Source organism: Euleptes europaea, chromosome 5, assembly GCF_029931775.1.
Source record: "Euleptes europaea isolate rEulEur1 chromosome 5, rEulEur1.hap1, whole genome shotgun sequence".
In the NCBI taxonomy this organism is placed as follows: Eukaryota; Metazoa; Chordata; class Lepidosauria; order Squamata; family Sphaerodactylidae; genus Euleptes; species Euleptes europaea.
The window spans coordinates 42,296,353-42,321,918 of record NC_079316.1 but is presented as its reverse complement, the minus strand read 5'-3'; the positions used below and the strand labels follow the sequence as shown (position 1 = coordinate 42,321,918).

At 41.9% G+C, this 25,566-nt stretch overlaps 1 protein-coding gene across 1 annotated transcript; it reads right to left on the bottom strand.

Annotated features, from left to right (window-relative positions):
* Nucleotides 1–1,561: 1,561 nt before the first annotated feature.
* Nucleotides 1,562–19,783, bottom strand: LOC130478260 (vesicle-associated membrane protein 2-like). Its single transcript, XM_056850410.1, has 5 exons — nt 19,632–19,783; nt 11,027–11,144; nt 5,850–6,008; nt 4,906–4,957; nt 1,562–1,709 (listed from the first exon to the last, which is right to left on the bottom strand). Exons 1-5 carry the CDS (start codon nt 19,781–19,783, stop codon nt 1,693–1,695), a joined length of 498 nt encoding a protein of 165 aa, XP_056706388.1. The 3' UTR covers nt 1,562–1,692.
* Between the last annotated feature and the right edge of the window lie 5,783 nt (nt 19,784–25,566).

Sequence of the window (25,566 nt, the reverse complement as noted above, 5' to 3'; positions counted from 1 at the left end):
GGCGGGGGCGGTTGGAAGCTCTTAAACAGAACTCACAGTATCTCTCCTGGTTTGTCTTTGGAAATAAAACCAATCAAGACACTAGAACGTCTGTGTGAGTGAACCTCCAGCACATTTTTGAAATTGTTAAATAGAAACCACCAGGACGAGTGGAAGAGAGTGGGTGTTCAGATGGGGACTCTTTCCCTCTATCAGATTCTCCCTCTCCTCATCTGACCTCACCTTCCCAGCAGTTATTTGTCCCTTCAGGGGAAACAAGCAGGCAGGACTTCCAAGAGCTACCTCAGAACCACAGACAAAGTTTTCTCTGCTCTCCCTCACACCACCCAGACCCATACCAAGTATCATCTGACATGACTTGCCCAGCTTAATGAACCCTCAGGGAGACCAGGGTCGAAAACGCACGGTCGCTTTATCCTCCTTTAATCCTTGTTTTAGCCAGGATCGAACGCACATTAAGTGAAACGCATGCATTCGATCCAGGCTGAATCTTAGCTGAAACAGGGATTAAAGGAGGATAAAGCGACCATGCGTTTTCGACCCAGGACTCTGGGGATTTTGTCCCCCTACTCCCCCCTCCCCAGCTGCTATTTAGTAATAAAAATGTGGTGGAGAGGACCTTTGTTATGCAAACTAGGGTTGCAGTTTATGCCCCCCCCCAAACAGTACTGTAGTGTTGTTCCCCTTCTTTACACAACTGCTGGTTTAATATAGAACCTCACTCATGCAAACTTTCACAACAAAAAAATCCAGAAGAAATAATGTTTCGAGTTTCCAAACTCCAGCTTATGTTTTTCAGACTAAAACATCACATGAATTACAGCTTTTAAGTTTAAGCAAGAGTTTGACTTCAATGGAATTTTAGGACTATTAACATTGCATCCTTTTCCTCTACCATGTTTTAACATTGCATAAGGAGTGTAGTAGGATTTGTTTTAATGTAGAGATTTTCTTCAGCTTTGGTCATGTGTAGTCATTGTTTTCTTACCTTTACAGACCACAACAAAGCAGGCTTACTTGGAAGTAAGTCCCATTTCAGTGGGGCTTACTCCCAGAAAAGTGTTCTTAGGATTGCAGCCCTATCTTATGCAATACAATTTGAGACATACATCCTGTCTTAAAAATAAAATGTTTCCAGTGTTAATGATGTCAAACCTTTTTGTAAGTTGTGGTTGTAAAAGTGGATTCGCTTACAAAATGTCTGGTAGTTCTTCAGGTCCTTTGGCTTTGCTGTGCTTAGTGGGTTCTCAGCTTTCCTGAAGATCACCCCTCCCCTCATTGATTCAGACAGATTTTGTGGCCTAACTACAGGAATTTATAGTTGAAATTATGGCATCATTGTCTGCTGAAGCCTATCTGACATTCCCCCTTAAACATAAGTTCTACACAACTTAGAAAAGTTAAAAATGGTTGTTTTTCTAGAATGACTGTTTCCGAAGGTCAGCATCGGCATGTTTTATGACACAGTGATAAACCATCGTGTGGAACTAGTTGGGAGTATTGAGCTGGCACAGTTTCTCATAGAAATGACATAATAATACCAAAATACACTACATGGAATTCTTACATACTCTTGCAGGCTCACAGCCCCCAAGACAAGAGGAATTAAAAAGAAGGTTTCATTGGGAGGGATGATTATCAGAAAACAGGTCACTTGAACAAATCCACACAAAACCTTTTGTCCTCAGTGGTTCAGGTGCAGAAATAAACTGGAAGAAAGAAGAAGGAAAAGACAGTTGACAGTTTATACTGCAGCCAGACAAATGAGCAGGTGTCAAAACACATCCACAGCTCAGTCCAGTGATTACATTGCATCAACTAGTACTGGGGCTCGTCCTTAGATCCTTAGGTTCTCTCTTTGTGTGTGTGTGTGTGTGTGTGTGTGTGTGTGATGTTTCGTCCCCCCCCCCCGGGTGCTGTATTTCCATTTGGCTGTCCATTAGAACCCCAGGGGTGGTTTGGGGCTTGGGGGTGTGGAGTTGAAATAGTACTTTTTTTCTGATGGTTGGTGTGTTTTTTGCCTTGGTCCTGTTACTTTTGGTGTGCAGGATGTCTGATTTCATGTTGGCCATCAGTTTGGAGTGTATTTGGTATGACTGAACAGTGTTGACTGTGGATGTTTTGTTCGCAGTGCGGTGATTGTTCTGGTTTATTTTATAGACTGTGGCTCTGTTGCCTACTGGGTTCCCTTTTCAGCTTTTGCTATAGATTTGATTCCGGGGTGCAGAAGAAAGGGGAACAACAGACAGCCCTCTATAAATGTAACTTGTTTTTTTGAAAAAGGGAACAAAAGAAAATTCGGACAGAAAGAAAACCTGAAACACTTTTTCAATAATAAAATTGTTCTGTCCAACTTCTTTCCTATGTCTATCAAAATCTCCCTTCCCCTTGTTATGGCTGTGGTTTTTTCCACCACCACCCCTTGTTTCCCTCTGCAACATTTTGTATATAATGCATAGTTTTTAGGCCTGGATCGGCATCTCTTTAAAAAACAACAACACCCTTCCCCTCCCCCTTCCCCCATGAAACTATTTTCTGTAGAGCTTTTTCCACACCCTTGTATCCTTTCACTTTTTGTATTTAATTTTAAAGTTAAATTTTAGAGTTAATGTACTAAAAATTAAAATAAATTAAAACTAGTACTTGGGCAAAAGTTTGAAGGGTCATTGACACCAAGTCTGTAGGATAACTAAACAGTGTCTGTCAGAATCCTACCTGAGTTTCCTTTTAAAAATTGTCAGATAAAGCAACTTTTTTGCTAGGCAATTTTGTTTCCATCACCAAACTGGCCTTAGAGTTAGAATGTCTTACCAATATTTAATCTGTCCATAGAGCCCATTGTATTTTTTCTCTAACTCTGTAGTACCAAAGCCTCAATCTGTTTCAGTGTACTAGAAAAGTAGGGAGCACTGGTACCCCAAGTCAGGGCACTGGTGCTGACACTGGAGGCTCAGAGAATACACCTCAACCACTACTTTAAAGCAAATAACAAAAAGGAAAGAAATGATTTTTTACTGTGTTACTTTTAACAGTGAGCTCTGAATGAGACCCACTATTGGAAAAGGCACTCAAACCTCAAGTGACAGATGGTTCCCCTAAACAAACGATGACTAGTTTTTCCAGTAATCATACACATTATAGGTGCCTGTCAGTCCCTTATGTTCCTCCCAGTATTTTGAAATTGTCCAAAAGGACTTTGCTATGGGCTCCAAAGTATGTTTAGGGCTTTTCAGCTGTTGTCCTCCGATTAAGGAACTCCCTTCTCTTTGTTTGAAGATCTACTTATCCTGGCAGGCCCTGAGAAGTAATTTTATCCTTGGTGTTTTGACTTGTTTAATAGCTATTATTTATTGTGAATTTATGGTTGTAGCTTTCATATATTTTTATCTGTTGTGAGCCAATATGGGCATGGTTGGCATGGAATAGCAGAATATAAATGAGCTAAATAAACAATATACAGGTACATAAATGCATGAGAAACCTGAAGTGCGAGCTGTCCACTTACGTGAAAACAACGGTTAACATTTCTGAGATCATGAATGCTTTTATTGAAACGACAGCGCATACTAAAATGGCCACATGTAAGTAGGTGGTCAAGATCCAACTTGGATGAGATCCAGACAGGGCAGTGCAAAACACTGTCCAGAAACTTCCAGGTCTGGCATAAGGTTATGAAATTATAACTGCATGCCATCTGAACACAGCTTCCATACAGTGGTCTAGAGTATTAAGGGGTGATTACGGCAACCTTGGCTGATATATCCCTGTTGAATTGCTGATTGTGTTGACTTCTTGAGCCAAACCCTGATGATCAATAATAAACAACCTTCAATGTAATAGGTGCACTTCATCTATTAAGTCTGTACCCAATGTCATCTTTACATCATGCCAACCCTCCTGTCTTATTAGAATCATAGAGTTGGAAGGGGCCATACAGGCCGTCCATTCCAACCCCTGCTCAGTGCAGTTCCAGCCTAGAGCATCCCTGACAAGTACATGTGAGATACACATTTTGAAATCTTCAGATCAACATCTTGCTTGTGTTTGAACATCCCTTATTTTTATGATGAACTCACAAAGTGCCTTGAACTTCTCCGGTATTAGATACCATAAGACATTTTGACCAAGTCATCAGAAAGGTTTTGTTCCATGAGCTAATTTAATGAATGACTCTGCTGTCAGAAGGACCTTTGTTGTTGATTTCAACAAGACCAAGATTAGAGTCTGGTAATTGTGCAAGCATTTCACTTGGTCATGAAAAGGAGCCCCTTTACCATTTAGAAAATCAAGCCATTCTAGAAAGACCATTAAAAAAACAAAACATACAAACAAACAAACAAACAAACAAAAACAGGTCATTCCTCAATCTCAAAGACAGCATTATTTATTTATGTCTCCCTATAGAAGAACAAAACAAAAGTTCAGTGGCACCTTAAGTCTAACAACTAAATGTTATTAGTCTTTAAGGTGTTAACAACATTTAATTGTTAGCTTTTAAGATGCCATGGGAAGGAAGGCAGCATGATATAGCCCGTTCTTGTCAGATCTCAAAAACTAAGCAGGGTTGGTTCTTGGAAGGGAGATCTCCAAGGAAGACCCTGCAAAGGAAGGCAATGGCAAACCATCTCTGCTTAATCACTTGCCTTGAAAACCACACTAGGGTTCGCTATAAGTTGACTGTGACTTGATGGCCCTTAACACACACAAGGTGCCACTGTACTTTTGTTTAATTTTTCTACAACAGACTAAAAAAGCTACTCCTTTGCAATCTTTATAGAAGCTCAGGGGGTAGGGGAGGATGAAAAATATTAGCCTCATGGTAAATGTTTGACCTTTATTTCATTCAGCTCACTGAAAGTCATAAAATTAAGGAGATGTTTAAGGAGAGGTTGAGTTGTTACTCACTTATAAGTATAATAAGAATGACTGCACATACTACACCCAGGATGATCATCATCTAAAAAGAGAATTGAGGAAAGAAAATGGAGAAGAGTTACTCTTGTGTGAATGGGCTGAGACGCTGCTGACTTTCTTCCAGTGTGGACACGTTAAAGTTTTCCAGAACACACACAGATAGTACTCTTTAAAGGTGCATGGGTTCCTTCCACCATTCATCGTTGTGCCGCAATTATGATCCGTTCATTCTCAGATCTGGACTTCCTTTTGGTTTGCATTTATTTATCATTTAGGACATCTGGTAATTTTTGAAAGGCAATCAGGGCCTGGAACGGCTGTAGCAGCTGTGCCAAAAAGTCTTTCTATTGATCACACTTTTCTGTTGATCCCATTCTTATTTCAAGGAGCTCAGGATGGCATACATAACATCCACCTCATAACAAGCCTTTGAGGTAAGGTCACCAAGTGAGTTTCTTGGCTCAGCAGCAGTGGCGTGAATCCATTTCCCACCAATCCCACACTCTTAATAATTATATCTCACCCTCACTGGAAATCAAGTCATCCTCCAGCCTTGGGGTCCCCCTGTTGTTGGAGCTAAAACCTGAAGTGCAGCAGGCAAAAGATATTGCTTTGTTGATTAGGAAAGAGCAGACGTCTGTGCTTCTACTATTTATACCAGCCCAGGCCAATCCAGAGGCTTCATAAGGCAGGGGCTAATTTTGCACATAGCTCTTCCTTGCCTAAAAAGAATTCTGAAACCTGAGCACACCCAGTCAATGGCAGGTCAATAGGTTACATCCCTGCCCTGGGCGATGCAGTTCCCTGACAGTGACCTACATATGTCAACTCAGAATTTTCATTGTAGTTGACTCATACATAGCAATCTTTGTACTTGCATGTCAAGTTCAGTTAAGAAACAGGAGCTGACTTTCCTTTACAATAGCAAGTCTTACCTTACAGTTTTTCCACCAGTTTTTCCTCTTAAGCTTGGCCGCACTTGTTTCAAATTGTGAGGCGCCAGCTTGCAGTGCATCTGCTCGATTGTCAAGCTCTGAAAGTTTCTGGTCTCTTTCTAGTACTTTGTCCACATTGACGCGCATTATGTCCACCACCTGAAATTGACATGCCAAAAAGTTAGGGGCCTATTTGTAAAACAGTGAAAAGTACAAGGATGAACATTTAAGACATGAAACAATGAACAACTGGGAAAAAATGACAGATAATTAGGTGTAAAAATTACGCCTACGTTTCACATTGATTTGTGCTGAACTTACAGTTTTGTTACCTACCAATACCAGAAAGTCCCTGTACACAAGAGTGGAGGATTGACTGTTTACATGGTTTAGGATGCATTCCTAAGCACTCTTCATGGTAAACGACTTTTAGTGGAACATAATTCTGAGAAAAACATGCTAAAGCATGTTTGCTTAACAGTATTTTTTTGATATGCCTTTAAGTAACAGGACACAAAGGTTCTAACCATGTATTAAAAACATTGTGAAAGTTCAAAATGTCAACTTTTACATCTGTTTTATTTTGTTGATATCCCCCCTCTCTGTTACGTGACACCATTTCTTATTATCTTTCATCACATTATCTTTCATTTACACCAACAAGAGATCACGTAAAACAATGTAGCCAATCAGATTTGGCTACACAATGTCATCACTTAGGGCAAATGAACCCCCTGAGACAGAAAGGCGTGTGTTCCCATTGCTGACGTAATCAGGCTGTACTTTTTTTAAGAGAGAGAAAAACTTGAGTATGACTTATTAACTGAAGTGACAGAGACATTCTAATTTCAACTACTTGTATGATAAGTGAGATAATCAAACTGAAATACTCCAAAAATGAACACTGAAATTATCATATTTGATTCTACAATTGGAGGTTTTCCCAGATAGAGGTCAAATGTTCCTAGGCTATGAAATACTAAGCATTTGTCTTTCTATATTTCCCCCCTGAAGAACCAATAATTTTTTCATTGCTGTAGGACCGTCTTGCTCTCAGTTAATTGAAATAATGGAATGAATGTTATAGACAAAGTCATATATTTGCAGCTGAGTTTGCAATAAGAATTCCTGGTAATGGAATTAGTCTTGTGAAAGACACTAGTCTACATAGTTCTCATGTACCTTCATTCCTGTTTGAGCCACAGTTAGGGTTCTGATGCATGTTTAGATATGGGAACATTTATGCAAAAGCAGCACTTTTGGGAGGCATTGAATGTCTTCCTCGATATACTTTTAAAGACTGTTTACAGCCACTTTCTGCCCCACACCCTTTGCTGGTTTGCTGCTCAAGATTGTCTTTCTCTCTATGATCCCAATATAGGATCCCATCGTTGATGCAATGATGTCACAGTCCATAGCCAAACAGATTTGGCTGTGCTGCCATCACAGAGGGCCAAGGAGATGCCTTTGCCCTCACTGGCGAGGAAGGGAGGGTGTCTCCATTACTCAGGTAACCAGCAGGTACTCTCTGTTTTGCCACCTTGCGGTGCAATGAAGCCACAGTGCAGGAAGACAGGGAGTAGTGGCCTGCTTGCCTCAGTAACACAATGCAAAAAAATAGTTTTTCAGGGAAGCAAAAGTGAAATCATAAAACTGGCTTCCTCCTTTGATTCAGCTCTTTTTATCATGCCATAATGACAACAACAAAAAGTCCTTTATGGTATGCTGATGTAAATGCCTAATAAAGGTAATGATGATGATGAAACAAAAAGTCCTGTGATAACTTAACAATTTGACTGCTGCACATTTTTTTTACATTGGTGTCACCGGATTCTTCCTGTTGCTTTTGTTACAACAGGCTAACAAAATGGCTAAGCCTTTCAAATGCATACACAGTAATGGTTTTTTATGATGTGGGTGTTTGGTGCCACCTAAGGGTTATGTTTCATATGGCATCCCATTGTAATAGTCTTTCCAGATGGACTTTGTTTCCACTGATGTTATATATTTATTGCACAGGATCCAGTTGCACTCCTCAAAGAACTGCTTCTGTTGCAAGAATCTTGCATTTACCAACATTCGTTCTATGGTAACTTAGCATAGTGAGAGATTCCTTGATGCTGCTTCACTTTGGTCTGTGACCCCCTGTGAAGCAGCAGCTGAAGATGAGCGCTATGTCACCACTTGGTGTTGCCAGCTGATTGGGTGGAGGGGGGAAGACAGCCCTTTTTCCTGGTCAGTTTCTTCCAAACATGAAAGAAGAAAAACCATTTCCCATTCTCCACCAATTCCCTCACCTTCATAAATTTATTTTGCGTGTGTGTGTCTATGCGCACGCGCGCCAAGTCACAGTTGACTTATGGCGACCCCGTAGGGTTTTCAGAGCAAGAGACATTTAGAGGTGGTTTGCCATTGCCTGCCTCCATGTGTGCTGAGAGAGTTCTGAGAGAACTGTGACTGGCCCAGGGTCACCCAGCAGGCTTCTTGTGGAGGAATGGGGAATCGAACCCGGATCTCCAGATTAGAGTCCGTCACTCTTAACCATTTCACCACGCCGGCTGTCATATTTTACTCACACGTTTAATTTAAAAAGATGTGTGTGTGTGTGGGTGTGTGTGTGTGGGTGCTCTGCCCCTCCTCCAACTTACGGGCTGTCCTTCTCAGCCTCCTGTGGCCTCTATATTGAGAGAGAAGGGGATTATGGTAGCACCCAGGTCCTTCTCCTCTTCTCAGCATCTTTCCTCAACCTAGGAGAGAGCTGCTGGTTTCTGTTCATTGGCTGCTTTCCAACCTCTTTTAAATACAGCTATGCAGGGCTGCTCCCCCACAAGAAGGAAGTCACATGCTGGTGGATGGGTACCACTTCTCAAGCACCTGTCATTGGGTGTTTTCGCCCTGCCTCCTTCCAACCTGGGCTGGCTGATGGGCTTAGGGAGTCATCCCCTACAGCTGATTCCACCTCCTTTCTCTCACCTCCCCATTCACTGACCATCTGACAGGTGGTAGCACTTTTTTGAATGTGAGGGCAGGCATGCTTGCTTGCTTGGCCTCACTCCACACAGTCCATGAGGGGCTGGGAAGCCACACACCCTCCCCACCTGCCCAAGTGCAGCAGACCTGTGTACCATTGTGGGTTGGGGCTGCTGCCTGCCTCTGAGCCCCCTTAGGGCTGGGTTCTGGGCTATCAGTGGGCCCAGTTGTCTCACCTGGTCATGGAAGAGGGATGAGGCATGGCTCTCTCCCCTTGCAACAGCTCCCAGTTAGGGAGGATGCTGCCTGGTCAGCCCAACAACATTCATTTGTTGTATGTAGGGTTGTGCTAAAAAAAAAATAGGTAAATTTTGGGTTCAGGTTAATTGGGCCCGATTTTTTTCAGTAAACTGAAAAAATTCGGTTTACTGGAAAAATTCGGGCCCATTGTAGTCTATGGGGAAAACATGTTGAAGCTCCTGTGGGGTTATTTTTGGAGGTAGAGTTCTGTTATTGGGGCTTAGAAACAGACTTCATACAGGGCTATCAGCAGCCAGATTTGGACATGGATTTTAAATTAACATTGAAAACAATGTCTTCTAAAGTAGCATATTATCAGGTTCATATTGTAAGGATATTACTTGTGGACAAAAGTAGTCACATTTAAATAAGGAACATATTCCTTGAAAATATGTTTCATATTGTCTATTTGAAAGGATTATCACATCTAACACTAAAGATTCTCCTACGCCAACATTTTTGTACTGCACCCTTCTTAGAAGGCATTTTGAGTAAATGTTGTCTTTCACTTATTCAAAAAAAGAACGTTTTCTTTCTAATATTCCAAGACTTTATAATATCCCCAGACTTTTCAAACATTCCCCTGAGAGTAACTGGTCCCCCAATGTTCAATTCCCTCCCCCAGGCTTTCACATCTGTAGTCTGTGCATGATGTCAGTAGTTGTGTTGTGGCCCGTGTCACACATCACAAAGACAACAAAGACTTTGAATCAGATGTGTTCCAGGAATTCCATATTTCCCAGGCATGTGGGGGTCTGATTTGAATCAGGACTTTGGTATGTTGGGAAATTTACATGTCAGTACATATAAATTTTCCCAGTGGGGCAAAAAGCAGCACCCCAAAGCTGTTTAATGTTGAGGAAAAGATGTGGTGGTTGGGAAGGCTTAAGCCCCCTCTCTCAGTGTGCTGGAGTCCCTGATCCAAATGGAATCTCCACATTGAGTTTCAAGCACAAAACTCACATGGATAACATGAGGACTTTGCTCCTGAGAGTGCATCTGACAAATTAATCCTGAGAGTGCATCTGACTCTGTGTTTCTTGATTCTGTGAGCCCATAAAAGGAGTAAGCGTCTTTGTTTATTACATTATGTTAGATATAAATGCCTGTGTTGAGCATGGGTGTACATGGGAATGTTCATGATCATATGGTGTGTGTGTGTGTGTGTGTGTGTGTGTAAATGGGTGTTTATGTTTGTATTCTTAGTCTCAGAATTACCACTCTATAAAACTTGATCCTTAATTTTTACTATTTAATGTAGCTTAGAGATTTGACTTGTGGCATGACTGGCTTTTCAAGTGTGTTGCATTCTCTACCATAGATATAACAATTGTCCTTGGAAGTAGCCTGTGCTTTACGAATCTCTTTCTAAAATTGATTTGCTTACTTCCTTTATGCAGCAGTTCTTCAGTTGTCCTTGGAAGTAGCCTGTGCTCTACGAATCTCTTTCTAAAATTGATTTGCTTACTTCCTTTATGCAGCAGTTCTTCAGTTGTCCTTGGAAGTAGCCTGTGCTCTACGGACCTCTTTCTAAAATTGATTTGCTTACTTCCTTTATGCAGCAGTTCTTCAGTTGTCCTGGGAAGTAGCCTGTGCTCTACGAATCTCTTTCTAAAACTGATTTGCTTACTTCCTTTATGCAGCAGTTCTTCAGTTGTAGGCTGTGGCTTGGTTTACTCCCTTGTGTTGTTACCTGTGGGAGCTTGATATCACATGTTAGTGGCATTGCTTGATGGCAAGGGTATGCAAATAGGTAAACAGACTGGTACTACTTAGTTATTTGTCTGGGAGCAAAGGTTACTCTGCCCAGGTGAGTGGCCAGTTCAAACCCTGCAAGTGGCATTTAACAGACTATTTAAATCAGGACATCATAATCCCCAAACATAGTCAAGTCCCTCTGAACTCACCTCATTCACTTGGGCTTGAGTCTGTTGCAGCCTCCGATTGCTAGTCACATTGGTCTGGAGAGGGGCTCCTCCGATGCCAGGGGCACCACTGGCACCCTGGGAAGGAGTTGGCGCTGACCTAGTTTAGAAATGTAGCAGATATTACAGACTTTTATTGCATATGCCTTTCATTATTGCTACAGAAGCGCACGTCCATCAAGACAGAACTGCCACCACATAATTTAATAATGCCACACCTCTGAAAGTCTCCATCCACTTCTTCTTCTTGATCTGCTTTACAGGAGTAGATGTGAGAAGTATTCTTGGAAAAGTGAGAGGAAGGAAAAAGCAATGGTCTGGTCTTGAAGAACAACTTGTCAACTGGGAAAGGCCCTCAGCACTCTCAAATTCCCTTTTCCCTGGAAATACTGCTACTTGGCCCTGCTTTCAGGAACTTCTCTACCTCCCTGGCCTGACCACTGATCTCCCCCTGATGTGGCTTCTGGGGTACAGGGGTCCTCTATGAATAGCATGAGAAATGAATTGGAGGTGTGCAGAAGGAGGGAGGAAATAAGAAAAAATTGTTAGCAGACACTGTCGTCAGGATCTGACCCTTTATCAGATTAATTGGCTTGCATGCAAAATATCCAAGCACTGGTTTTGTCGGTGTTTCCACTATACAAAACTCTAGAGGATGAACTGCCTACCCACACAGCATATGCCCTCCATATCCTGTCATGGTTGGTAGTCGAGTCATTCCAAAAACCAATTCATCCCCTAGCATTTTATGGAATATTTATGTTGGGATGCAGTCAACCTGGTCTCCTGTATCTAATTTGAACAACAACAGGGTGAAAAAAACCCTTCTCTTTATCTACTGTTATATCCATGTGTGCAAGCAACTGCTTGCTTCAGCAGGAATTATCTCTATATTATTCCATTCACTTGGTTTGCTTTCCTATTCTCTGGAGCAACATGGTTGCTCTTCTTGGGCAACATGGTTGCTCTTCTTAAAGTTGTGTGAGCAACAGCCCTCGTACACATGGAAGTGCTAAAAATTACTTCTTGCCATCTGCTTGAGCTTAGTGAAAGCAATTTATCCCCGCTTGCCTTTCCGTGTGTGCAAGAGATAGCACAAGGTATTTCTTCTGATACAATTTAAAAAACTAAATTAAATGAAAGCACGTGACATATCCCTTGCACATTCTGTTGCTCCATCTGCACATTGCTATTTTTTTTTAAAAAAATTACATTCGTTCATTTTATTTTATTTATAACATTTGTATGCCACCTTTCTACCCAACTTAGGCTCCGCAGGGCAGTGAACACTCAAAACATTAAACTAATGTTTAAATTAGAGATAAATATATGTAAAATATTTAAAACAATTAAGTAAGACATGTAAACACATAAACACAGAGATACAAGAACAGGGAGGAGGGCCAATGGGAGTTAGTGATGGAATGCCAAACAAAACGGTCTTCCCCTGCTGGTGGAAGACAGCAACAGAAGCAGACGGACAAAGCTCCCTGGGGAGGGAGTTCCAGAGTTCTGATGCCACAACGGAGAAGGCCCTTTTTCGGGTTGCTACCCTTCAAGCCTCAGATGGTGGGGGCACCTGAAGGAGGGCCTCTGATGGTGACTGGAGTGGCTCTGTAGATTTATATGGGATTAGGTGGTCCTTAAGGTATGTTGGCCCCAAGCCATATAGAGCTTTAAAGTTTAATACCAGTACCTTGAATTGGGGCCAGAAAAAAATTGGGAACCATCATAGGTGAAAAAAGACTAAAGTGATATGGTCCCTATGACCCACTCCAGTCCACATTCTGGCGGCAGCATTCTTTACCAACTGTAGTTTCTGGACACTCTTCAAGGGATGGATTGCAGTAGTCTAATCTAGATATTACCAGGGCATGCATCACAATGGAAAGACCGCTGGCTTACCAGCCAAAGCTGACAAAAGGCGTCCCTGGCCACCACTACTACCCGTTTATCCAACTGGAGGCCTGGATCCAGCAGCAACTCCAAGCTATGAATCTGCTCCTTTTGGGGAGTGCAACCCTGTCCAGAACAGGAGACATCCCAATTCTTGTGCCAAACCTCCCCACCATCAGTAGCACCTCCATTTTGTTGGGATTAAGTTTCATCTTGTTAGCCCTCATCATCCCAAAACTGCTTCCAGATTTGTGTTCAGAGTTTCCATGCCCTCCCTGGGATCTGCTGTGTTGCTGCAGCCCTTGTACTGTCTCTTGCATAAGCTGAATTGTGCTAAGTATATTTTCCTAGTTGCTCACATGTCTCTGGATCCAACCCATTGTATGGGACAAGCATTCGTGGATTTTTGCTCCATTGTATGTGGGATCCCATGGTAATTCTCTGCTACATAGAAAGCAAAATCCTCACATATATGCACCTGTTCCAACTTCCATATAGGCGTTTGGGAATGTGTGAAGCATGACATGAACACATGAACCTGCCGTATACTGTCAAACAATTAGTCTATCATGGTCAGTCTTGCTTACTGTGACTGGCCGTCACCCTCCACTGTCTCAGGCAGAGCTCTTTCACATCACCTTCTACCTGATCCTTTTAACTGGAGATGCCAGGGACTGATCCCCGGGACCTTCTGTATGCAAAGCAGATGCTATATCATTTAGCCCCTCCCCTACACTCAATCTCTAACATGCAAATCCAATGTTTTAACTGCTAAACCCTATCCTCCCCCAGCATGCAGTTATTCCAAAACCATGTAAATTCGCCAAATTTCTCTAAAAAATGAACACTTTGGCACATGGTTTCAATAAACGGAAATGCATATTTTTTTCCATTTTAATTAAGACACAAGATAAGTCTTTGCCTGCCACAAGCTTGTTTTTACACAAACATCCCCTCCAACATCCCCTCTGACAGATCCAATCAGTCCTGGTGGCTGAACACAGGCCAGAGAGTCTTCCTGACGCCCACTGGTCTGACATTCCTAATAATTCCTCACTCCCACAGCCAGGGCTGTGACTCATTGTCTTTTCTCAATCATCCCTCATCAATTCCTCCTGCAGAGGGGCAAAAATTCAGCCTAGACTTGTGAAGGAAGTCCCTGGGCCTATACAGTAAAAAAAAGACCTTCCTCCACACAAATCACTTTCCGACAGAGTTGATATCTCCCCCCACAATGACAGACCAAGCAAACACCGTCTGTACGACTCATTCCTCTCCACATCACCAGAGTCCTGATGAACAATGTTGAAATTGTGCAGCCCGGTTTAAAAAAAATCACCACAACAGCTTATGTTTTGGAGAGATAGAAGTGCCTCAGGTGAGTTCTACCCCTGCCCCCCCCCATCTCTATCCCTGTCATGTGGAATTGTTGACAAACATCACATTCCCAAGTCTCAATGGTCTCTCCAGCGACTCTTGTTGCATATCACCCATTTGTTCGGGGTGACGACAATTCCTTTATCAGGTTCCTTTTCAAGCAAAAGAGGCTTTAATCACAGATAAGCAGCATGTCAATCAAAATTCCCTTGGAAGCCTGGAAGGGGCAATATTGTGCTCTCATTCCTGCTAAAGTAAATGTAGAAAATATTCTGGACCAACTTTGGTATAACTGAAAGCACTTGATAAACAGATAGGGAACTAGTGTGTCCATTCCTCCATTCAGCTATATTCACTGTTTTCAGGCTGTCTGGGCCACTACTCTCCTTCCATCCTTCTTCCAGAGTCTGGTAGAGGCAGTCGTGCACTTTCATCTTTTTTCACCCTCCTTCTGCCAACAGGAAGTGCAGGGCAGGGAGTGAGTGCTGGAAGTGATCCTCAGCTACTAGGGCTACTTTATACTCCCTGCACCAAGAACCCTCCTTCTCCTTGCCTTCCTCCAATGGCTTCTTTGACTTTGAGTTCTGTTCCCACTGTCTGGTGGCTGTGGCTAAAGCTGAGAAGCCATCAGTGGAGTGGAAAGGAAAACATTGCCAGAGTGGAACAGGAGTCCAGGCAGCCAGTGCTCTGTGAGATAGGTGGAAGATGAACAGCTCCTAGCACTTTTAGCCCCTGCACCCCCACTTCCAGGAAAACAACCAGTCTTGAGCTCTTGGCTGGCAGAAGAAGTGAGCCTCCCCGTGGCATTTACTGAGTGGCCCAGGTGGGCTACATTTCACCTCTCAGCTTAAAACCCATCTACCTTTTTATGCCCAGGCCTGATATTATCTATCTTAAAAAAACAACAACAACATCCAGTCTGATAAAGAGTTCTGGTGAGCTCGAAAGCTTGCACAATGTTTTGTGCCACTTTGGCTCATCCTAATAAAAGTCATTACATAGATTCCATCAAGACATGAGTGAACAAGCTTACCCATGTGGCATTGCATGTGCCCAGCATCTCAGGTAAACCAGGCCCTCAGCCACTATCTGTGCAATAGCTAGATGTGAGTCCAGCAGCACCTTAGAGACCAACAAGATACTCAGGTATAAGCTTTTGAAAGTCAAAGCTCCCTTTGTCAGATACCTGGAATCTAGCTGTTCTACCGGAAACCAACATGGCCACCCTCCTGAAACTGTCTGTGCAATGTCAGCATGCCAGAAGTCTGTCTTTTGGGCAGGCATGGCACTGACATGCCAATACAGCCTGTGTAGCAGCCCAATTTAAATGAGTCATGGGACACACAGATCCATTATGGTGTAGTGATTAAAGTGTTGGATTAGGATTTAAGAAACCCAGATTCAAATCTCTGCTCTGCCATGGAGGCTTGTTGGGTGACCTTGGGCCAGTCATAAAGATATTCTATGCATGGCTGTTTCACTCACTGTCACCCCTCCAGCAACTTTGGGTCTTTGTGCTGATTACGAATGCCGTTTCTGACCATCAGAGGTCATTTTGCTTTCCCCCTGTGTTACCCTGCGTTTTACCTGCATTTTCAAATTTGAGATAAAACAGATTTCTGAAAACATGGGGGAAATGTGGGGAAATGCAGGGAGAGAGCAAGGTGACCTCTAACAGTTAGAAACAGCATGCATATTGAGCACAAAGATGGCGAGTGAAACAGTCATGCACAAAAGACCAAACTCTCAGCCTAACCCACCTCACAGTGTTGTTGCAAGGATATAACAGAAGAGAGGAGAATGGTGTAAGCCACTTTGGGTCCCCATTGGAGAGAAAGGAAGGATATAATGTAATGTAATGTAATACTGATTGCACTAGTAAATTCTTCCTTGCCCACTAGCATCATGCTTAAATCGATACAGGACAGCAGTTACCCCCCTCATCCATATGTAGTAGCAGTTATAAGCCTGGTCTAAATTAGCTCTTTGTGTTGAGGAGTTCTCAGCTAAGGAGTGGTGCCTTCAGATCAAATATTTGTGAAAGGAGAGTGATCTGGGAGGAAGGGTGGGTTGAGGAAGAAGGATATGCCAGGTTGACCATGGCAGGCAATTGAAGCAGACAGGAATTGATAGGGGGACTCCCTGTGAAGAAGAGACATTGTTTGGTTTGTTGGGGGTGGGGAATCTTGAATCCGTTTTTAATAAAACGGAATGAAACAGATAGCGTGGGAAATGTTCAAGAGATGTGAGGGAATAACAAAATATATCACAGTTAAAGATAAAAGATTCTGTTTTGCAAAGGTAAGAAAGAAAGGCTGATGTACCTAATAGATGATGTACCTAATAGAATCAACAGTATGCACTGCTACTTGCCAAAATCTAGGTCACCAGGACTGCAATACACGCAGAAAGGGTGGGGGGAAGGAGATTCTTAGGGCTGTACCTGGGATGAAAGCTATATTAGCAAGCAGAGGTCCAGCAGCAAATGCTGGTTCCTTTCTGAGATGCTTCACCTTTTGCACTGAAAACTAAAGGTGCAGTGCCAGACTGGTCTGGGAGATCACCAAGGTTCATTCTGCATGCAGATTATCAGTCTCTGTTTGGTGTTTGTATGTCACTGTAATGTAAATCTATCCTTGAATGGCAGGTTGATTGTTCTTCTGGATGCCTGCCTGCTTTATTGAGGGTGGTTGCCATCTGTGTAGTATGGGATACATCAATTGACTGCCAGGATTGCAAAGATTCTGCATTTAGCATAGTGTGACTTTAGTAATGGCAAATGCTAACAAACACACACTGGTGTGCTGTGAGAAATGAAAAGCAACATATGAGAGGATTTACTTCATAAATAAGCCAAGATACTTATTCCTGCCTAAATGTCATCAGCAGGGATTGATTTTCCCACGTTAGGAGGGATTTATCTATAGTTCAGTTTAACAGCAACTTTAAACAATACCATGTAAGTAGACTGTAGAACTGTTTCTGTGCCATGTGTTTCACATCCACATTTTAATCACATGCAACACGCCTACAGGCTGCATTCCAACAGTGCAGGTCTTTTATGTGCATGCAATAACTACTCCTTTTCCATTTTTTTTAATTTTTAATGCTTTTGTTGTATTTATATAGGATACAGAAGGAAAAAAGGGAAGAAGGAAAAATTCACTTCTGTCTGCAATAGACGGTGTTTTCTTTGGTCGGTATTATACATTCAAAAAACAAATTTTATACTTATTACAGTTAGTTCGATATACTAATTTTCATCTTAGTCTTATTCAGTTAAAAGATTATTAAAAAATCGAATAAACGAATCAAATATATTCTTAAACATGAAAGACAGCCACTAACGTAAAAAAGAATAACACTATAAATATACCGTAGCTACCGTTTCTCTAAGAATTACTCATTATATAAGTAAGTCAACTATAATCTTAAATATGGAAAACATCTACTCATATGAAAAGGAATAAAGCTAAGTCTGAATATTTAGAGACATATAAGTATGCCATGGTAGCCATTTCTCATAAAATTGCTCTACAGATTGCTTATCAACTGAGTTCATCAAATAAGTCATTTTAGCCATATTTGCATATTCTGACATCTTTTCTTTCCATTCATCAACTTCTGTTAAGGTCTTTTGTCTCCATCTCCTTGCAAGCACCACTCTTGCTGCTGTTGTAGCATATTTAAACAAGTCTTTGAGTCTCACTGGTAAATCTGATGGTGTTATACTTAGCAGAAATGTTTTTGGATCCAGGCTAAGTTTTAAATTGAGCATTGTCTGTATTTTGCCATGAATCTTTTTCCAATACACTTGTAACTTCGGGCATGTCCACCAAACATGAAAGAAATAACTGCCTGTCTCCTGGCATTTCCAACATGCCCCCTCTTTCTTGTTCGTTTGTTCCATACGGGAAATCATATTGGGGGTGATATACCATCTGTAATACATCTTATACCAGTTTTCTTTTACTTCCTGACTTGCTGTGTATTTTAGTTCTTGCGTGCACAGTTTTCCCCATGTTTCCAAGTTATCATTTCGCCAAAGTTTTGCATCCATTTTATCATATTAATTTTGACCTGTTCAGTTTCTGAGTTGTATTTCAGTAAAAGCTTATAAATTTTTCCCAAAAGGTGCTGATTGTTCTTGGTTATGATTGTTTCAAACTCTGTTAGATCTCTCATATCTCCGATTTTTAGACAATCTTGTTTAAGACAGGATCTTAATTGAAGATATGTCAGCCAGTTGATATTCTTATATTCTTTTTGGAGCAGCTTTAAACAATATCATGTAAGTAGACTGTAGAACTGTTTCTGTGCCATGTGTTTCACATCCACATTTTAATCACATGCAACACACCCACAGGCTGCATCCCAACAGTGCAGGTCTCTTATGTGCATGCAATAACTACTCCTTTTCCATTTCTTTTAAAAAAATAGAGATAGAAGAATGCTTCAGCACAGAAGAGTCAACAACCACTAATTAATTTAAACAAAAGGTCTCCACAAAATTGCATTTTTTCTGGGGACACAGGTATCAACCCTGCTTGTGAATCAATCCTGGACAGGCATGGTCCATTCATTAAAAGAAAAGGGGGAATCTTGATGGCAACAGAGTTATGCTGCTTGTTACTAATTATGTCCCAAGAGGTGTCTGCAACCCTCACACAACCACACTGAACATGGAAACCACAACAAACGCTATGATGTTTTTGGTTTCATTTCAGTCCACAGTCACCTGTTCAAGTTTGGTTCCAGTTAAGGCCTCTGTTTTTTGGTTTATTTCATTACTTCATTTATAGGCTGCCTTTCTTGTTGAAACTCAAGATGGATTACGCAATGTAAATCAGAGAAATCAACTGGATGAGGCATCTAACAAGTAACACAATAGGATTTGGATTACCAAAACTTTAAACAAAGCAAAAACTTTTAGATTTGATGTGTCAAACAATGCAGAAAATAGTATGACAAAAGTAAAAAACAATGCAGTAAGAGCAAGATAAGAAGAAGAAGAAGAAGAGTTGTTTTTTATATGCCGACTTTCTCTACCACTTAAGGAAGAATCACATAATGCATATAACAGTTTATACATACTATACACAATGGCATAGTCTACAGTCCTGGTTTTTTTTTAATAAAAGGCAACTCACTGAAACACTCCACTATATTATAGCCCCATTTTCTTTATGAAAATGTCCTCCTTAACAAATCTGTTTTACATAGTTTGTGGAATGCCAGGGACATGGGAGCCTTCTTCATCTCCTCAAGGAGCCCATTCCTTGAGGTGGGGGCCATAGCAGAGAATGCAAGTTACCGGCATGTGCTGATCTCACCGATTTGCAGGATGGTTCCTTCAAGAAAGCTTTGCTCAGATGAGTGAAGGTGTTGTGGTAGGGCTTTGTACGTGATATAACCAGTACCTTGAATTGAACTCATTAACTGATAGGTTAAGGTTCCATTCGGCATGCGTAAGCCATCCAATTCAATTCTGGTTTCCATGAGCAAATTTAAATTTGAGGACCATCATAATGGTCATTTGTGCACAGCGGGGTGATGCCAACTAAGTGGGCTAAAACTGTTATAGCTATGGGCAGTGTCACACGAAGACATTATCCCATTGTGAATCAGGTTTGGGCCCAGATGCTGTGAAAGTGAGGTGCAGTTGTTTCAAAGGGGGCACTTTCAGATGGGATCTTCAAACTGTATGCCTGCCCAGCACATCTGGATTGGATTTTGAATTTCAGATGCAGTGTCATTTCTCATGGCGCACACCATTTTTTCCTTCTCCTTCGTCAGTTTTGCATTATATTGACACATCAATATATTGTTATATCAAAAAAATGTTTCAGTTTAAAAAAACAGAAACGGGAGGGAAAAATAAAGTGGCTCATTACAAAGCACTACAAACGGCTCAGATGGCATCTCCCGTGGCTCAGAAATACAACCCCATAACAAAACCTGATGAGAAGCAGTTTCACAGAAAACTGATCAAACAGTCAAAAAAACAGAACACTGCCTTCCCCAGTCATCTTCCCTTTACCCCCAGCAAGCTATGTACTCATTTCACCGACCTCGGAAGGATGGAAGGCTGAGTCGACCTTGAGCCAGCTACCTGAAACCGACTTCTGTTGGGATCGAACTCAGGTCGTGAGCAGAGCTTTTGACTGCAGTACTGCAGCATTACCACTCTGCGCCACGGGGCTCCTAACATTCTGAAGTGTAACCTTGGGTTTTTTGCATGTCTGTTCAAGCTCAATTTCAGCAGAGACTACCAGATGAAGATCAAGATTCCATTCCAGTTCAGGAGGAAATAAAAGTTTGGTTTGACCCCCTAATTACATTTCTTGCGTAACTGTCCTAGAACCTTACTGAATATGCATATCTATGGAAGTTTTGGCCAAAGCTTAAAATCAATGTAGAATTAATCAATAGTCTACCTAGTCCACATTACTTATAACATTTCTCACCAAAGCTGACATATGGAAGTGTAACAGTGAAAGCAATACATTTAAGCAGCAAGTTACCAAGGTAATAGGGAGATTTTTTAAAAGTAGGATGCGACCCTGCATCAGTAAAGAAGGCCCCAGTTGATATACCTCCATTTTCATTGACTGAACTAGATTCAGTATTTATTCTTTTAACGTGGCCACAATCTTCACCACATTGTGTCGCCCTACAAAAAACACACCAAAGAAAGCCAGCGGCAGCATTAATTTTTTTCCCTTTTCAATATTTTCAAGCTATAGTCCATTTGTCTTTCTTTGACCTGTTTTTCTCCTTGTCCTGGCCTTCTTTTTTTCCCACAGCACTACAAATACTTCTTACGCCAAGGGAAGCAGAAGAGAGGAATTCTCTTTCACATGTTTGTGGATCAGGGTGGCAGAAAAAATGTTATAAACTGACAATCTAAACTCTATTACCATCCTTACAGGTAACTGATACAACTTTAACCGAGTCCATAATTATGCAGACACAGTGAAAAATATTCAGTGCACCCAGAAAAGGGACTTCTTGAGTGTACTGAAATATTCCTCATAAAATTACAGGTTATGCATTTGTGTCAGGTTGAATCCAGACAGATTAAGGCAACTTCACACTTTACAGCTGTTGTGTGAAACACCAATGTTTTCCAAAATGAACATATAATGTGTGGATGTTATACACAAGTTTAGAAGCATCTTTCAACACCTGCATACGTAGGTGTGGGAAATTTAATAAGGCCATGGTTCCAAGTCATGTATGAATAGTCCTGGCCAGTCGATTCTGACTGCAGAAGCCCACCAGCACTCAGTAGCCAATGGTCAGGTACCCCTCACATCAGAGAGCTTTCTTATCCTTGTCACAGATGTGCACATGTATAGGACCAGAAGAAATGTGGTTTTCCCAACCTGCCTCTACTAACACTGGTCCATCTCCATAAATGCCAGCCTTTCCTATGTAAAAGATTTATCTTGCTTTCAGCACAACTACATTGCAATAGAAAATGTTCCCAAATATAAATCACATGGTTATTAGAACCAGCTCAAAAGGGGGAAATTAGCTAAACTTAATTAGATAATAGGGCTTTAGGATGATTTCTAAGGAGAAAATACAATTTAAAAATCTAGTTGCCTATATGGAAGAAAAAATAACCGCGTGCAGAGGCATTTCCTGATATAATACAACATAGGTTCTTGAGTATGGGGCTGTGATTTAGTGGCAGAATGTCTGCTTTGCATACAGAAGGTCCCATGGTCAGTCCCTGGCATGTCCAGTTTAAGGAGTCAGGTAGTTGGTGATGTGAAAGACCTCAACTTGAGACCCTGTCGAGCATCTGCCAGTCAGAGTAGATGACAGTGACTTTGATAAACTCATGGTCTGGTCCAGTATAAAGCAGCTTCATGTGCTCATGTGGAAAGTGATTTTCCATTATCCCACTGGGATAGTGGGTTACATTGACAGCCAGTGTTGTATAATGGTCAGAGTGCTGTACTACAACTGGAGAGACTCATGCATAGTTCTCTACTTGCTGTGAAACTCAATGTCTCCTAAAACATTTTCCTCACTCCAAATGGCTCTGGGAACTATTATTTGCCCCATCAGGGGGCTGCCCATACACTGAACTCTTGCATGTGCTGCTTCCCCATGGGCCAAATAATGCTCCCCGGGATCATCTCGGGTCAGGAAAACAGTGTGGGGTCAGTAGGAAGGAGAGGAACCCCTCATCACTCTGCACCACCCTCCCAATCCCAACTGGGCCCCTGTAGTACTTCTGAATTGCATTCCCATGGTGAACATGCAGCTGGCACCCTGCACCAATCAAGTGGTAGATGCAATGAATCATTTGGCCTTCAGTAATAATACCCATTATTCAGTAACAATACCCATTTTGGAGGACTTTCATTCATAGGGTCGCCATGAGTCGGAAGCAACTTGACGGCACTTAATACACACACACAATAATACCCAAGGGTCAGAGGCAGATGTACCAGCAGTTGAGCTGCCTAAAGAAGTCTTGGAATCTGGCAGCATGGAGCTGTGCAGGCTGAAGAACAAGCTGGGTTCATAGGAGATACAGAACAAGCAGAAGTCAGCTGAAGGTTTATATATAGTCAACTGACAAGTCCATCCTTTCCTGTAGCCAGAGGTAGGTCCTTGACAGAGAGAGTTGAGCTTTCCTTATGTATAAGACTGGACTGCAGGATGCCTTGAGCTGCTGTGACTGTGCTCCTCTACCAGGTCCAGGCTTTGGCTCTGGTCCTCCACCTTCTTTGTTTCTTGGGTCCCAGAGGAGACCCTGGGAGCACTGGAAGTGGATAGGTGCACTAAGGGGGTTTCTGAACTGCTCATTCCATGGGATCTTGCTGCTGGAGAAAGGGCAGTAGGGTTCCGGTAGAGCTTTCAGGGGATGCAAAGCATCAGATTTAGTAGGGAATCTTCCCTCGAGGAGTCTGCCTCTTCTGAGTATTCCTTCCAGGTTGTGGCTTGAGCCAGTCACTCCTTCTCTACCCCAGGAGAATTTTAAAAGTACTCACTTTTCACAGTTTGTAATGGCTGCCTGCTTCCTCACCCAAGAATTGTGGGAATACTCAGTTTCCCATGAATGCTTGTAATGGGCCTGCACAACTGAGTTTTCCCATGACTCTTGGGTATGGATGTGGCTATCACAGACTGTGAAAAGTAAGTACTTTTAAAATTCTCCCAGGGGGGCATTTTTTGAGGTAGAGTCACCAAATTTGCAGTGTAGCTTCAAGGGATTCTCCTTGCATGAACCCTAAAATTTGATAAAGGGTTGCCTCCTCCTCTATAGATTTTACAATGCTTCCCTATGGAGGAGTGGGGGTGACCCCTTCCAGACCCCATAAAATTGGACACCCTGACCCAATCTTCACCAAACTTTGGGATTCATGCAAGGAGCATCCCTTGAAGCTACCCTGAAAATTTGGGCACTCTACCTCCCAAAATGTCTCCCCCAGAGCTCATTAAAAAAACGTCCATAGGGAAAAGCTTGAGGAAAGCCAAAGCCGAAAAAAGCTGAATACCTATTTGGCTGATTCAGCGATCGGCTATCCAGCTTCAGCTTTATTCCCAGGTTTTGGTATTCGGCAAAACCAAAAACTGAATATTGCCGAAACGGTTCATTTCGGGTTTATTTTCGGTTTGAGTTTATGGACATGCACAACCCTATTCAGCAGAACCCACTGTGAACATATTGAAAGGCTCATAGACTTTATCTTTGCTCATATCTAGTTGATTTTCAATGACAGGCTGTCATACTGATCCAGCTGGAAGCCATAAATCCATGAAATCAGGATTTACTCATGTCTCCTCCTCATCTGGGCAAGGAATCACATATGCAACAAGATGCTGTAGGTATGCTTCCACAGCCCAATTCATCAATCAGGATCACACTTTAAAAAAACACACATATGTTTGAGTCATTCAGTATCCTACACTCTCCCTTCCACACCAGACAGCCAACTACTTACTGCCCCTTTCCAAACAAAATCTCTCTGTGGCATCTTCTCCATGACCATCATCTCCTCAGCGGTATGTCTGAATCCAATCTCAGATTGTCCTGACTACAGACTCTGCATATTTGGTCCAATAGTGAGGAGCTCTTATTCTTCAAGTACTTGCTGGTGAATTTGGCTTGCCCATTGGCATTAGTATGGAAGATGATTTTTCCCCATCTAAGACTTATAGAATAGGAGGTTTTCATCTTCTTCTCGCACTGAGGACGTACTACAGCTTACTTGCCTGAATCATCTAGGGTGTTATACTTCTGCCACTCCTGGTATCACATCCATCTGATCTTTCCAAAAGCTGGACTGACTCAGAAGATGCAATCGGCTTACCTTGAGTCAGTGCCGGTGTGCCTTTGCTAGGCTCTGGGCCAGCAACAAGATGAGTCAGAATTAACAGGATGGCAAAAAAGAGCTATTATAGAAAGAGGCAGCCACAATGTACCAATCACAGAATGTTTTTTAAAAGAACCTTTTACTGGTGGTAGAATAAATACGTTCATTACATGGGGACATCCCAGAAGTGAATCATTCTGAAGCAGCCAGTGTGACTCTGGTGCTTACTTTACTTAACAAAGTGAATATTTAGTTGAGGGCTACAAGGAGGGGACAGATCATGAAAACGACTGCATTCCTGTGCTGCATTTTCTGCTTTTCTCTTTGAAGAAAATATTGAAGATAAATTCCTATAGCACCTAGTTTAGAAACAGCAGCAACCTGTGAAAACAGTGAATCATCTTGTATAAGCTACTTGGCTAAAAGCAGGAGAAGAAGGTGAGAGAACACCGACCTTGCCTGTGGAGTGTAAATTGCTTCGCTCAAAGTGAGGAAAGTCAGCTCGGGAAGAAGAGATCTTGGCAAAGCTCTTAATAATCCAAGCTATGTTATTTTAGGCATTCCCCCCTCCCCAAAGCACACTCTGGCATTACATAGAAAACTCAAGTCTTTGCTGTTTGTGCCATGTGCTTTTCATGCTTTTCTTTCCTTCCCCCTCATCATTCACCCACAAATTTTAAAATTTACATTTTAAAATTTTTGTTCTTCTCCAGCCCCCCCCCCATTTTTAATCCAAGAGGTTCCCTAAGAGGTGTCCATTCTAGGAATGTGCATTCATTTCCAAATGAATGGGGCGGGGGGAGAAAAAGAAAAGTCCCATTCCACTTGCTGGAGTAAAGAAAAACAATGGGAAAATAAACAAGTTCATGAATTCTGTGAGTTGCCTTGTCCTGGAGATGTTCTTTCCCC